This window comes from Sinocyclocheilus rhinocerous, unplaced genomic scaffold (genome assembly GCF_001515625.1).
Source record: "Sinocyclocheilus rhinocerous isolate Xijiao unplaced genomic scaffold, SAMN03320098_v1.1 scaffold789, whole genome shotgun sequence".
In the NCBI taxonomy this organism is placed as follows: Eukaryota; Metazoa; Chordata; class Actinopteri; order Cypriniformes; family Cyprinidae; genus Sinocyclocheilus; species Sinocyclocheilus rhinocerous.
Window position 1 is genome coordinate 188,543 of NW_015667306.1, and position 13,666 is coordinate 202,208.

General features: G+C 37.2%; 1 protein-coding gene across 1 annotated transcript in view; it reads right to left on the minus strand.

Moving 5' to 3' along the window:
* The window catches only part of LOC107733663 (attractin-like), a 39,481-nt gene that overhangs the window by 14,995 nt on the left and 10,820 nt on the right, over positions 1 to 13,666 (minus strand). Inside the window, exons 5-10 of the mRNA XM_016545394.1 lie at positions 10,295 to 10,497; positions 4,257 to 4,425; positions 4,064 to 4,154; positions 3,658 to 3,907; positions 2,382 to 2,565; positions 1,978 to 2,132 (exon numbers count right to left, since the gene is read on the minus strand). Coding sequence (XP_016400880.1) covers positions 1,978 to 2,132; positions 2,382 to 2,565; positions 3,658 to 3,907; positions 4,064 to 4,154; positions 4,257 to 4,425; positions 10,295 to 10,497 — 1,052 coding nt within the window. The remainder of the gene's footprint in view (positions 1 to 1,977; positions 2,133 to 2,381; positions 2,566 to 3,657; positions 3,908 to 4,063; positions 4,155 to 4,256; positions 4,426 to 10,294; positions 10,498 to 13,666) is intronic.

The following is a 13,666-nucleotide window of genomic DNA, read 5'->3' on the forward strand; positions in this document are numbered from 1 at the left end:
TTCCGCAGACGGTTTCCTCTTTTGTTTTTTATCTGCCATCTCTATCTTTCTGTCGCTCGGCTCGGCTAATGTCCGTCCCATGCACTGAACGCGCTCTCCTCCACATCACGAGTAGACACGCCCCTTATTGCTGATTGGCTACAAGTTTGTTTTGCGATTCGGCCCGAATCAGTTTTCTAAAGTGTTTTTGAAAAATCACTTACTCTTTTTTTTTTTTTAATGAACGAAGACTAATGGTTGCTCAGTAATCGCCACTCACATTACCTAATTAACATCCGTAAGTCCAACCTTCACATAAATTGATGACCTGTGCAGAAGTGCAGGGCCTATAAGGCACCTTTACTTGTACTCTAAAACGAAATAACATTGTAATACTATGCAATATGGGATAAAACGGAATGTTCCCAGTTCCCTGCATCTTTCTCGCCATGGTTTGTAAGATGAGCTGTTTGCATTTTCTGAGCTGACCCTTAATATTGAATCATCTCTTTCTTTAGATGTTAAATAGAAGGAGTTAGTGGCTAATCTAACAGGAGTAAGAGAAGCATGAAGAGAAATGATAGCTATTAGTGCAGTACAGTATGTGTGACAAGTCACTGCCCCCTGCTGGCAAACTTTCTGACAAATCGTATTCAGCATCCTGGTGTGGGCCAGTATAACTGAGTTCAGCTCATAAGGACAGAGCAATTACCCTCAGGGTCGAGAAAGGCCTCTACTTAATTACAGATTACCACAGCGCTAGCCTGAAACTCAAAAGAGAAGTTGGCAAGGGAAGAACAAGAGGAAGAAATTTTTTAAGTGGAGTGAAATATAATGATGAATAAGCAAACGCAAACACTTCTGATATGTTTGAAGCTTCCTGTGTATTATACAGGCAATACAAACTCCTCAAAGACGCTCGGAATTTCAACCCACGCATCATATTCTCACATTCAAGAGCCGCCGTATTCAAGTGCTCGTAGTGCATCTATTCTGACATCATACTCATAGCATCCCTCATTATCTAAATGAAAAGCGAGATAATAGCACCAGACAGGCATGTCTCCGATCCCTGGAGATTACAAAATTCAAATGTGTCACTCATAAAATAATGGCTTCAAGATCACGCATCCATCTGCAAGAAGCCCCCCTGATGAGTGTATTTCGGTCTCTAATGGCTTGCTGCTACACGCACAGAAATCCAATTATGGTTTCTGTGTGAGTGTCTCTTCTGCTGTTCAACATTGTGAAAGACAGAGATATTATATACATATGATACCATACGAGAGAGGATGCAGTAAGCGAGCGATTTAGAATGTAAAAAGTTCTTAAAGGTAGGCGAATGACAGTTTAAGAAAAATCTCACTACATAATCATTCAATACAGTTATTTTGCTGGAAAGTGAATTACATTCTTTACGTACGATTTTAAAAACTTGTTGGAAGCAATAAAAAAGTATTACAAATGAATATGTTTAAAAGGCCTGTTCATGCTAAGACGTTGGGCCATATAATTAATTGCTCTTCACTATCGTTTAGCATTATAGATTATTCATGAGCGGCAGCAAGTTTTATGTACCAGCAGCTGATCTGGATTTTACCTAGGCAGAGGTAAAATCCAGAATTGGCTCTCTGGTCTCTGTACTCTTATAATTGGTGCTGGAAATACAAAATCTGAATGGCTGTTTCTGCTTTTCTATAAGCACCATCTATTGTAAGAAATTGAATCTGCATTTTTTTATTGAACTCACCTGCTGTTTTTTTTTTTTACACAATCTGAACAGACAAATCGCATGCGAAAATCGGACAAACAAATGTGTTGCTGTGAATAGGTCTTTAGGTTCGACTTCAAAAAATAAGACTCGAGAGTACAACCTCCTAATTTTGAATGGATAAATCACATTATTGTATATATAGTTAGGCTGCCCAGTCATACACAGATGTACGGAACACTTGTAATTTGAACATTCAGGTGACAAAGACGGTGTCTGGTACTCACCTATGCTGTATGTTATGAAGTCTGAGGAGAAGCACTTCGCCCCATGGCTCATTGAGGTGTCGTTGTGCGTGTTCCCTCCAAACACCAACATGTTCCCGTCAACAATCACCGCCGTGTGGAGGTAACGGAAAAAACCACTGTCCCTCAGAATCAACCTACAGATTAATCAGAGACATCATTAGCAGGAAACCCAGAGAAAGCAAAAAAAAAAAACTATGACTATGTTCATAGCAGCATGCTAGCATAACAAGTACTACTGTTGTAGTTTTTTTTTTTTTTTTTTTAAACAAAATATTGGATTAAAAAAGCTAACTAAGCAGGCTCTCCATTTTAAGCCTAGCCTTAAAATTATGAAGTCAAAAAGTAATCAGTATTAAATTAAATTGTAATGCTGCTCAACGCACCACATTCTCTTGTCCACATCATAGCGGTACAGGTCCCCGGCCAGGCCGTATTTATTGGCACTGAAAGCTTTATAGCCTCCATGGATGTAGATGGAGCGGGTTTGAGGATCATACACACTGCTGTGCCCATAGCCACCCTGAACCAGTGCCCCACGAGTCTCTAAAACACTCCATGTGTTCTTTACTGCAAAGGGAAGAGTGAAAAGTACAGGATGAGAGATAGTGAAGAAAGAAACACAACTAGTTCTCCTAAAAAAAAAAAATAGTTACACATATTTTTGATTTTGCTCTTCCATTACAACACCAGAGGGCAGTAGAGTAAACAATTCCTGCAAACAGACCAGAACAGGGATAATTGCCACATGAGGAAGAACTACATTAAGGTTTTGAGACAAGAGTCTAATTGAATAAATGCTTGCTTTCCCTAGCAGGGGTTTTGTATGCTGATTTCAAACCACACTGGCATCCAGAAATCAAAGTGAAAACCAGCCCCCGTCTCCTCTCTCTCTATCACAAATGACAGCAACAATCAATCATGAAAACAACTGCACATTTTTTTTTCCAACTGCAAAACATTTTACACAATTGAAAACTAATATCAAAAGGGCCTCATTTTAATTTTGTGATGAATGACGAGTCTCTGCGGTACCTAGCGGTCTGATTCATCAGACAGAAACTGGGTCACAACTGTTCACTGTGACTTTCAGTCCGTGATAGCACTCAATATTCTGAAACGGATTAGGGTGCTTTCACATAGGATGAATTCTTCCTTTCAAACAGCTAGGCTGAATGGAACAGTACACAGGTGTCCTGAGGCCTGCTTTTAAAAGATGCTTTTTTGTTTTTAAAAATGACGTTTTTTTTAAAAAAACATATTGTGCATGACGCAAGATGCTGAAAAGGAAAACGTGGTGTAGCAGCCACGTATATGACCGGAGACAAGTAATTAAATAAAAGATTTATTTTGATATACAGTATGATATTTTTTTGTCCCATCTGTAGCTATGGTTTGTTATCACTGTCAATCATCACATTTTCAGAATCAATCCCACATTTAAATACAGCTGTCAATTTTTGAAAGCAGCCAAACAATCCCTTTGACGCTGTCATATTTGTGAGATGTAAAAGGGTGAAATTGGTTTAACTAAGTTAAACTTTTAATGTTATTGCAATATTCACACTATTCCCTAATCTTATAACGTCAGTAAAATTATGGCGATAATACTCAAGGTATCGGCCAGCTGTTGAGCATTTGACACTACTGTGCGCTACTGACCAATGTTGTACTGCTGCACTTGGCTGATGTATCCGTAAAGAGGGCAGTGTCCGAAGACGACCAGTATGACGGGCTCTGATCTGTCGGGATGGAGCTGGACAGTGTGTGCAGAATGGCCCACGACGGCATACTGTTCTTTAGCACGCGGATTCAGCAGAACCCATGACTGGTTCCATGTGTGGAACACCCAGAGTTCTGATGTCACGTTTCCTGTGGAGTCAATCTTCCCACCGTACATATAGATTTGATCCTGTACGCATGCACACAAAGACAAATAACTTATGAAATCACAAGTTTTAGAGAAGCAGGTCTCAGTTCAGTGTATGTAGGGAATAAATACATCGGACTGTAATAAAGACATTTGAGTTGATGAACACTATTAAACAACCTGTCATCGTTGACAAACCTCATGCAGGGAGAGAGAATGACCGTAGCGTCCAGTTACAGAGTTGACGGACCGGTTTAACGACATCCAGCTTTGAGAGGAGATGTTGAACCTGAGGAATAGACAAAAAGAGTAAAGGAGAAAGTAAAGCTGTGAGCCTGTAAGGTTATTATGCTCAAGTGCATTTTGGTTAAGTATGTGTGTGTGTACTCACGCAGTCACCATCTGGTAGTGTGTGTAGTTAAACATATGTCCACCTATCACCCACATCACGTCTTCATGAACCACAGCCTTATGGGACGCCCGCACCAAGCCATGCCCGCTGTATTCCTCACGTGTCCAGAAGGAAACATTTGCTGGTACAGTTATTGAGCAGTCCAGGCCTAAAATACACACACGCACACATGCTGTCATTAGGGCAGGGTGAGAAAATAATATACTGTACAATTTGAAAGTTTGAGGTGTTTTTTTTTAAGCAACTATTACATACATGCATACATACACACACACACACACACACACACATATATATACATATATATAGCTACTAGCTAGTTGGAAACTTACAATTATGAAACCTCAGTCTTGTGACGTAATATATAAAGAGTCAAAATGGCCACAGCCTCAACAGTTATAAGTAGTAAGGAGGAACACATTTGTGTTTCATATGCCATTTTTACTGTAGTTGATGCTACCTGGTGCACTTTTCTTAATATTTCAAGGTCATCATAGGTCTATTTTGATGTTGTAAGTGTTGCCATAGAAGCAAATAATTACTGAGTCTGAGGCAGTGAGCACCAATAACTGGGTGTTTCTTCAACGATGGGCATTTTAACCCTGCCAACTAGAATATGAATATGAATATATATATATATATATATACTGTATTTATAGGGTGTTTTGAAGTGTTTATTTTTCTTTTTTTTTTCCTTGAAAATATATCACAAATCACAGTGGAGCTATAAATATATAAATTTTTTTTGGGCAGCAGTAACAAACATTTTTACAATAAATATTCTGATTTAACCTTGAGATTAGATGGCTTCGATATTTGACCACTATTTATGATAACACTTGGTTATAATGACACTAATAGTTCTTATTTCTGCCAGGACTGCAAAATCAGTCTGCAGTTAATGATATTCTATTTTGAATAGAATAACGAGACACAAACCTGTACATATTCGTTTGCTTCCATTTAATTTTGATCAGTGCTTCGCTACACAACATACAAACTTTTACTTCAAAAGTGCGCACATTAAGTATTCACAAGATTACCTCACATTTCTTTAAACCGACTACCGCAGAAAGACGATTCTCTGCCACTCCATCAGTCAATATTGCGTGATCATAATTCCCACATTATGGTGACGGTAAACTTCTGCGTTCTGTCTCAGAATACATTTATGTGTCCGTTTATTATATACATTATCTGCATTAGGTCACAGTAGATTGAGTTTTGAGCAAAAACATTGTGTATTAATCTCAAACTGTCACTCAGTCTGAAATAGACTAATGGTGCGCTGACTTTCTGAAAAGCCCTGCATGGATTGAGGCGCGTGAACACACGGTCTCTATTAAGCGGGAGCGCTGACAGTTAAAGTCCATTTCTGATTTTATTGTTGTTTGTATTGTCATGGTGCAGTTTTTTTACTTGCATTTTAAATGATCTTTTGGTGGTTGGTGTTGTAGCATCACCCAGGGGAATTTTTTTTATAATTTTTTTTAATCCGAGGATAAAAATAATTCAGCAGAGGCAGGGATTCATAGACCAGAAGAGGGAAATCCCCCCATCCCGTCCTACAAATCACACCATGTGTGTGTGTGTGTATGTATGAATATTTACAAAAATGTGAGGGGTGTACTCACTTCTGTGAGATACTGTATATATCAAATGCCGTGTAGCCACCTGACTAGCGACTGGACTTTGTGTGAATGTCCACAGAACTGGAAGACTTTCTGAGTGTATATAAGCATTTAAAAGAACATTTAAGAGATGAAAAAGAGGAATTAAGGAGAATCAATAAATTATGAATTATTTATTGCATGAATAATGTAATGCAGTGTAATCATGTAATCAATAAAAAAAGTAGTCTGATTACGACAGGGCTCCAGACTGCGACAATTTTTTCTGCCACTGCGACTAAATTTGTTTTTTTCTGCCGCTGCGACACACTGGTGCGACCACGACATTGCCCAACTCATAAGGGCTGCCATTTCTGTTGCATATGAGAAACTATCACATTCAACCACAACTGTCACTGTTCTAGACTGTTTGTTCTGCCTCTTGATATATAGTCCAACCTAGTCCAATCTTTATAAAACAATAAAATTGAAGTTGCACAAAAGGGCTGTGCTTAAAAATATAAAACATTACAGGAAACCAGGGAGGAACTTGAAACATGAGTCAGTTCTGAATGTGGCTCAACCTGCTGTTCACAGACTGGTGATTAAACACTTCCACAGGAGAGAGAGGAGAGGAGAGCGAGATGGACAGACAGACCGAGAGAACTGACCTAAACCTGAGGTTTAGTGGCTGCTTGTCATAATTACCATAATTACAATTAAAAACAGTTCACGTCTTTGTCAACCTTCTGATTGCTAGTTGGAAACTCACAATTATGAAACCTCAGTCTTGTGACGTAATATATAAAGAGTCAAAATGGCCACAGCCTCAACAGTTATAAGTAGGGCTGGGTATCGTTCAAAATTTTTTGATATCGATACCGATACCTTGACTTCGATACCGGTTCCTGAACGATACTTTTTTCGATACCAATTTTATGAAATCAATTTTAACAAGATTACATTATCTAAAAAAAAAACTTTGGTTTTATTTTTCAGCTTGTTGATGTTTATACAAACTCAAAGACTCATCTCCTGAGCCACTGCACAAAGGAACAAAATGTAACCAACACAATAAATCAGTGCAAAACAGTTGTAAAAAAGCTCAAATAGTCTTCAGTTTACACATCTGTTAGGCTACATTTACACTAGTTAGTGTTTGTTTTAAAACGCATAGCTCAGACAGAATCATGATTTCGATTTATTTTCCACTGATTTACTGATGAGCATTAGCAGCTTCCAGCGCTGTCTGCTTGTGTTCTCTCTTCCATGATCGCTGCTCTGACTCAGAGGTAATAACATATTTAATTTCAGCAACATTACATGGCCAAAACACACATTAGATGGCAGGGCCGGATTTACCTATTTTCGTGACGTAGAAAAAAACATTTTTGGGCCCCCTTCCCTATTAATATAATAGACCTAATATTACCACCCAAGCAAACAAAAATATTTCTTAATCAGTGGAAACCGATACAGTGTTTTCTATCGGAATAAGCGCTAAGTATCGAACTCGATACCCAGCCCTAGTTATAAGTAGTAAGGAGGACCACATTTGTGTTTCATATTCCATTTTATTGTAGCTGATGCTACCTGGTGCACTTTTCTTAATATTTCAAGGTCATCATAGGTCTATTTTGATGTTATAAGGGTTGCCATAGAAGCAAATAATTACTGAGTCTGAGGCAGTGAGCAACTCAAAGTAGAGTCTGCAAATAACTGGGTGTTTCTTCAACGATGGGCATTTTAACCCCACCAACTAGAAAATAAACTTTTTGAACATTTTTTTAATAAAACAGCCGAATAAAACAGCATTTATGCATCCAAAATAGGGATGGGCATTCCAAGCAAAAATAATATTCGAAAATCGCTAGGTATTATTCGATTATTATTTGAAAATCGCACCCCTCCCCGCATGCACGCACAAACACCCCATAAACAGAGAGAGAGAGATGGGATTCACGCTTTCAATCTGTATGATAAACTGTTTAATTCAGAAGATAGTCTATTAACTCAAGCAATTTAATGATCGTAACATGCTAAAACATTAAAATAATAAACATAACTGAATGACGGCACTTATCAACATAACAGTCCATCGATTAGCATAAATCAACTGCTCATAAGGCTAGGACTAGTGCTGGGCGGTATGACCAAAAATTTATATCACGGTATTTTTCAAAATTATACCGGTTTCACGGTACATGACGCAGTCTTTTTTCATGCATGACCAGGTGTTAACCATATTTTCTACTGATTGAGAGAGGAAATACTGCAGTATATTGACTTAGAATGCCCTATTTTACTATCATGATAACCCAGTCGGGGGTGTTTGTGGTCCGCACAGAGCTCTTATTTGACATCGCCCCACATTACTGTAACCATTATATGCTACGCAAGTCTACAGTGTGCGCGTGAGACGGTGTGTTCTTCTGTTGACTTTGACAGCTTTTAGGTGCGTTATTGGCAGCGCCACATGAACGCGTCACCACCGCATCAGCACGGAAAACATGGGGACATTTTTTAAGACAATAATCGCACAACCTATTCGATGTTCTAGAATTAAATCAACTAGGGATATGCCGGTATCAAATTTTCATGTTGCGATTAATTGCTGATGCTTTTATCACGGTATACGGTATTATCACGATATTAAAATTTAGTTTAAAAAAAGAGCTGTCATAATACAGTATAACAGGTTTAATAACTTTTTTCTAATAACAAAAATAACTGAATATTTAAATGCAATAAAGCAATACAGAAAAATGTATAAAGTTAAAAGTTTTACACATATTAAAGTGCAAAAGAACTATAAAGACCAATAGGTATCACTTTACAATAAGACCTCATTAGTTAAATCGCATTACCGAATACCGGCACAAGTCTAAAATCAACTAATCGAATATTCGAAAATCGTGACCCATCCCTAATCCAAAATACATAAAATCAAATAATATTTATAACAGCTTGATTGAAAATGATACACAATAATATATTCTATAATATTAACCTTTTTAAATTGGATTTATTTTCCATACACATCATATGTCTAACATTTAATTTCATTGTCTCCACTGACACTGATGTCTCTGTGGCATCAATGGGGCAAAACGACACCACAAATGTGGAATAAGACATTTTTGAAAAATTGCTATAGATAAATTTCAACCTATAACAAACCAATGACCATTTTGCTCTTTGTTTAGATCATCATAGATTTAAACAGTCGTTTTTTATGATACATTTTTTATAGTGAAAATTTAAAGTCTGGGTTTGAGACAAGAGTAAAACATTAAAATCAATATATAAAAGCCATTTGAAAAGTTGCTAATGGAAATGATGTACAAGGATAAATGATAAACGAGGCATGTATGAACATAAAAATTGACTATAGTAACCACTTAAGTTTCTACTAAAATATCAAACCTACTGGTACTTCTTGCAAAGTCATTTTTGCTAACCTTACGTATTTGCCACATAACTTGCCCCTGTGCTACAGATGTAAACGATACCTCAACTTTTGTAACGGCAGTCAATCTCTGCTCTATTTTTGGTACAGGCAGGATTTAGACATCCAACAATCTTTGTACCAACCTGGAGTCATTTAAATGTGTGCCAAAATGTAAATTTTTACACTAAATGCAAGGACCTTGAACCACCTGTATTTTTACACATTTGGCTTATCAGAGCTCATCACAATCAAGCTAAGTATAAGAACACAAGCCATTCTCTAAAATACAGCCCTGGGACAAACAAGCAAACTCAAAAGTCTTTCAAGCAAACCCAAACAACACTAGAGGCGTAGAGATTGAGGCAGAGAGATCTGTAGAGAGATATCTGCAGTCAGTACAGTGAGAGGCGAAGAGGAAGAAAGCCAGGAAACAATTAGGAAAACCAAAAAAGCTCTACACATTCCCAGAACTGTGAGTGAATTACATCTATAAACAAATTTGATGATGAAGAGATTCCTTAAATGACTCAATGTCATACAACAGCTTACATACAGTATTCAAGCCGCTAATGTATATACTGTACAAATATCCAATGTCATGCCCCTTTTCTATTCTCATGATAGCCGTGAATAACGCCTGTAACCATAGCAACAGTGACTAAAAGTAAATATCAAAGATGTTGACTTGCATAACACCACAATCTAAGTTAATAAATGTTCAATCTATGTTAACACTATAAAAGTCCAATCAAAAAGCAAGGTGTGATGGTGATTTTCACTGAACTCACTCTCAAAATGCAGTTGTGAGTCCTGAAATGTATCACTCTTGTTCATGAACAAAAAAGAATTGTACTAACCCCTCTAAAGCGGAATTAACCTCTAAATTTGTGGATTAATGAACAACGATTTCCTTATTTGTCCAGTAGCTTACTGTCGTTCTTATGATTAAGCTTTACCTTGCCATCCTGGTTTGCACTGGCAGCGTTTGGCGGCGCTGTCACACCGTCCCCGCAGAGGGGAGCCGCAGTCAGAGGAGCAGTAGGGCACATCACAGGCCTCTCCTTTCCAGCCGACCTCACATTCACACTGCACAGAGTCACTGGAATTCCCCACACGACACTCCCCACGATCAGAGCAGTTATTTGGGCACATATTCAACCTAGGTAGAGCAGAAAGACACAGAGAAATCAATGCAACAAGAAATCTCACATCTGTATTGATATACTAGACCAAACTAAAATGTGAAGTGTGCAATTGCTGCATTACTGGCGGAGCTGCAAAAATAAGGATTGTTTCTGGTCTATCATTGTTTGGACAACAATTCCCCGCTAACAGCTAATTTCAGGTAGCCCCACCCTGAACCCACGCCATTGGCCAAGACTGAAGTTGATATGCCAGACTGCTCAATCAGAGCAATGTTTTGATAGAGCCAACATGTTTACAATTTTCAGGAACAGTGTTGTTATTGTTAACTAGGGCTGGATGACATTAAAGGAAAACCTGTTAAATAATGTGATACAGCATGCCATGCAAATTAAAATACATTTAAATACATTAAAAGCTGAAAATGCTATGAGCAACATACATGTTTCATATTCTTTTGGCACTAAAATGTTAATCAACTCTCTATTATTTGTGTCAACCTAAACCTTTCTTTGTAACTTTCTTAAGTATTAAAATTTTCCATAGTTGCAAGTCCTTGCAAAATGCATGATATATTTTTCAGCCCAGTTGTTGACTAAAACTAAAACCATTAAAATCATTTTCATTAATTGAAATGAAGCTGCAACGCAAATATAAAACACATGTAAATATTATTTAAATAAATATTTCATACAATGAAAAACATGGCAACATTTCAAATTATCAAATTAAGTTAAAGTACTAAAACTAAAATTAAAATACAACATGAAAATATAAAAAGCTAATTCAAAATATTATATGAATGCTAAAATAACACTGTTCAGGTAGTCAACCTAAAAATGGTGTACTTGCAGTGTCTGCACATTAGACCATGGTAGAAAATAGGGCTGGGCGGTATATCGATTTATCAATATATTTTTTATAAGCGATATGATATGAGGCAATACCGCTTATATCGATATACAGTAGTTTGATACGAGCGCATCTGAATAATAGAAGAAGTCGCAGAGTGAGCGGCTGTGAAGAAAGTGCATAATCCAGTTTTTCCCTAAACATGAGACATGCTTTATATTAAGGGCTTTAAAATAACTTGTAAGATATAGTTAATACGTACAGTTTAACGCGGTTCGCCCCGTCAGATTCTCTGACAGACTCATGTGCTGCTGCTGACAGAGATGCTACTTGTGCTGTTTGAGATGTGCGGTCTTCCTCAGTGCATAACTTACATTTTATATATATTCTCCATCTGTAAACGTTAAAAAGTAATTTCCATTTTGCTGTCTGGAGCCTTCTGCATGCGATTCTCTGCTAAACCTCACAGACTTCAGTGAACGAGCACCGCCGCACGCATGCACGCCAAACAGATGGAGCACAATAGAATAAGAGCATAATAATTGTGTCATATATAGAATTGTAAACCTACAAGTAGTGGTCGACCGATATATCGCCAAGGCCGATATATCGGCCGATATGTGGCATTTTTTTTCAAATATCGGCATCGGCCGATAAGTTTTTCTGTTTACCGATGCGTTCGAGGCGGGACTTTTATTTTGACGGTGCTGAAAACGGCAGCGCCTGAGTACATAGTGCTCACATTCTCTCTCTTGTTCGCTGTCGTCGTTAACAGTTCTGTCTAATACGGATAGAAGTCTATCTAATAATCAGATAGAACGGTTAAACAAAGGTTAAAATGTATACAAAAAGTATTATAACGATTGCTTTTATATTATTAGTAATAGAAAGGCAAACATTATAATACTTTCTCGTTTGCCGTCAGCATTCAGCAAATACGCATTTACATAATTTAAACAAATCTTTGAATGTCTAATGTAATTATGCTGCGCTTTATGCATTTGCACTGTCATATTTCACTGTGTGCTGTATGTAAAATGAGTGTTACCTTGGCTTTATTTGAAAAAAATATGATTCCCAATGCACACAAACTTCCAAGAATACTGAGTGCTCTGTTGGTTAGAGTTTACTTCCTTTTTAATTATATTTTTATTAAATATTTATTTGTGGAAAATACTTTGTCATCTAAAGTATAAGTATGTTTATTTTACAAATGAATTTGTTTATCCATTTTCAAATTATTTCAAATTTCTTAAATATTAATTAAAATAAATACAATTATATCAGCTTTATATCGGCCACCCTGCTTTCCAAGATATCGGCATCGGCTGTCAAAAAAACAATATCGGTCGACCACTACCTACAAGTAAGTGTATTTTATGATAGCAGAAATGGGGTAATCAAAATATAATTCAATTAATCTGTGATATTGTTTATTTACATTAATTTATAATTTAGTAAATTTAACTTTAACATAAACATAAATACATAATTTAATTAAAATCCAAAAATTTGAATTTTATATGGTGATGTGTAGAAAGTGATATACCAGCCATCAAAATATAAAATACAGACAACAGATTAATAATAATTTTGTAATCTGGAACAGATAAAAGCCCTAATATTATCTGCTTCCAATGTCTGCTGATTCAGACTAACACAATTAATTTTGACAAGCATGCTAATTCATAGTTTTCAGTCACGTGACTGGCTCAAAGACCTGGCGGGCGAAAAATCCATAGAACTGCAGCACAAGCCTGTCAATTTTCCATTTGTTTCCAATCCACAAATATTTAGATCACCTCTCAAAAGGATAAAATAAATGCAGTAGGGATGCACCGATACCGATACTGGTATCGGTATCGGGCCCGATACTGAGCTCCTGTATTCGTACTCGTACTCGTTAAAATGCCCCGATACCAAACGCCGATACCACACAGCATGTGATAAGTGCCATATTCAGACAAAGAAATACCGACAACAGACAGCAGAATGGGGTTATTAGAGATTAAAGATGTCTACGAAGTACATGTATGCAATGAATATAAAACATTCAGTATTAATGCCTGTATAGCTGATTTGCGCCAGCTGATAAACAAAGCACGCTGAGTGGATTGAGCGCGCGGCGGCGCAGATGCGCAAGCTTGTCGAGTGAATATACCTTTCTCACAGACATCACTGGAAAGTTTGTAGTTCGGTCGGATATGTCAAAAAGAAGTAAGTAAAACAATGCACAAGTTACTTAACAGTAGGGAGAGAGAGAGCGCACACTTCTGTTGTGTGTTCTTTGATGTTCACTCACTTAGCACGCATCATTTGAATTAAAACTAAAT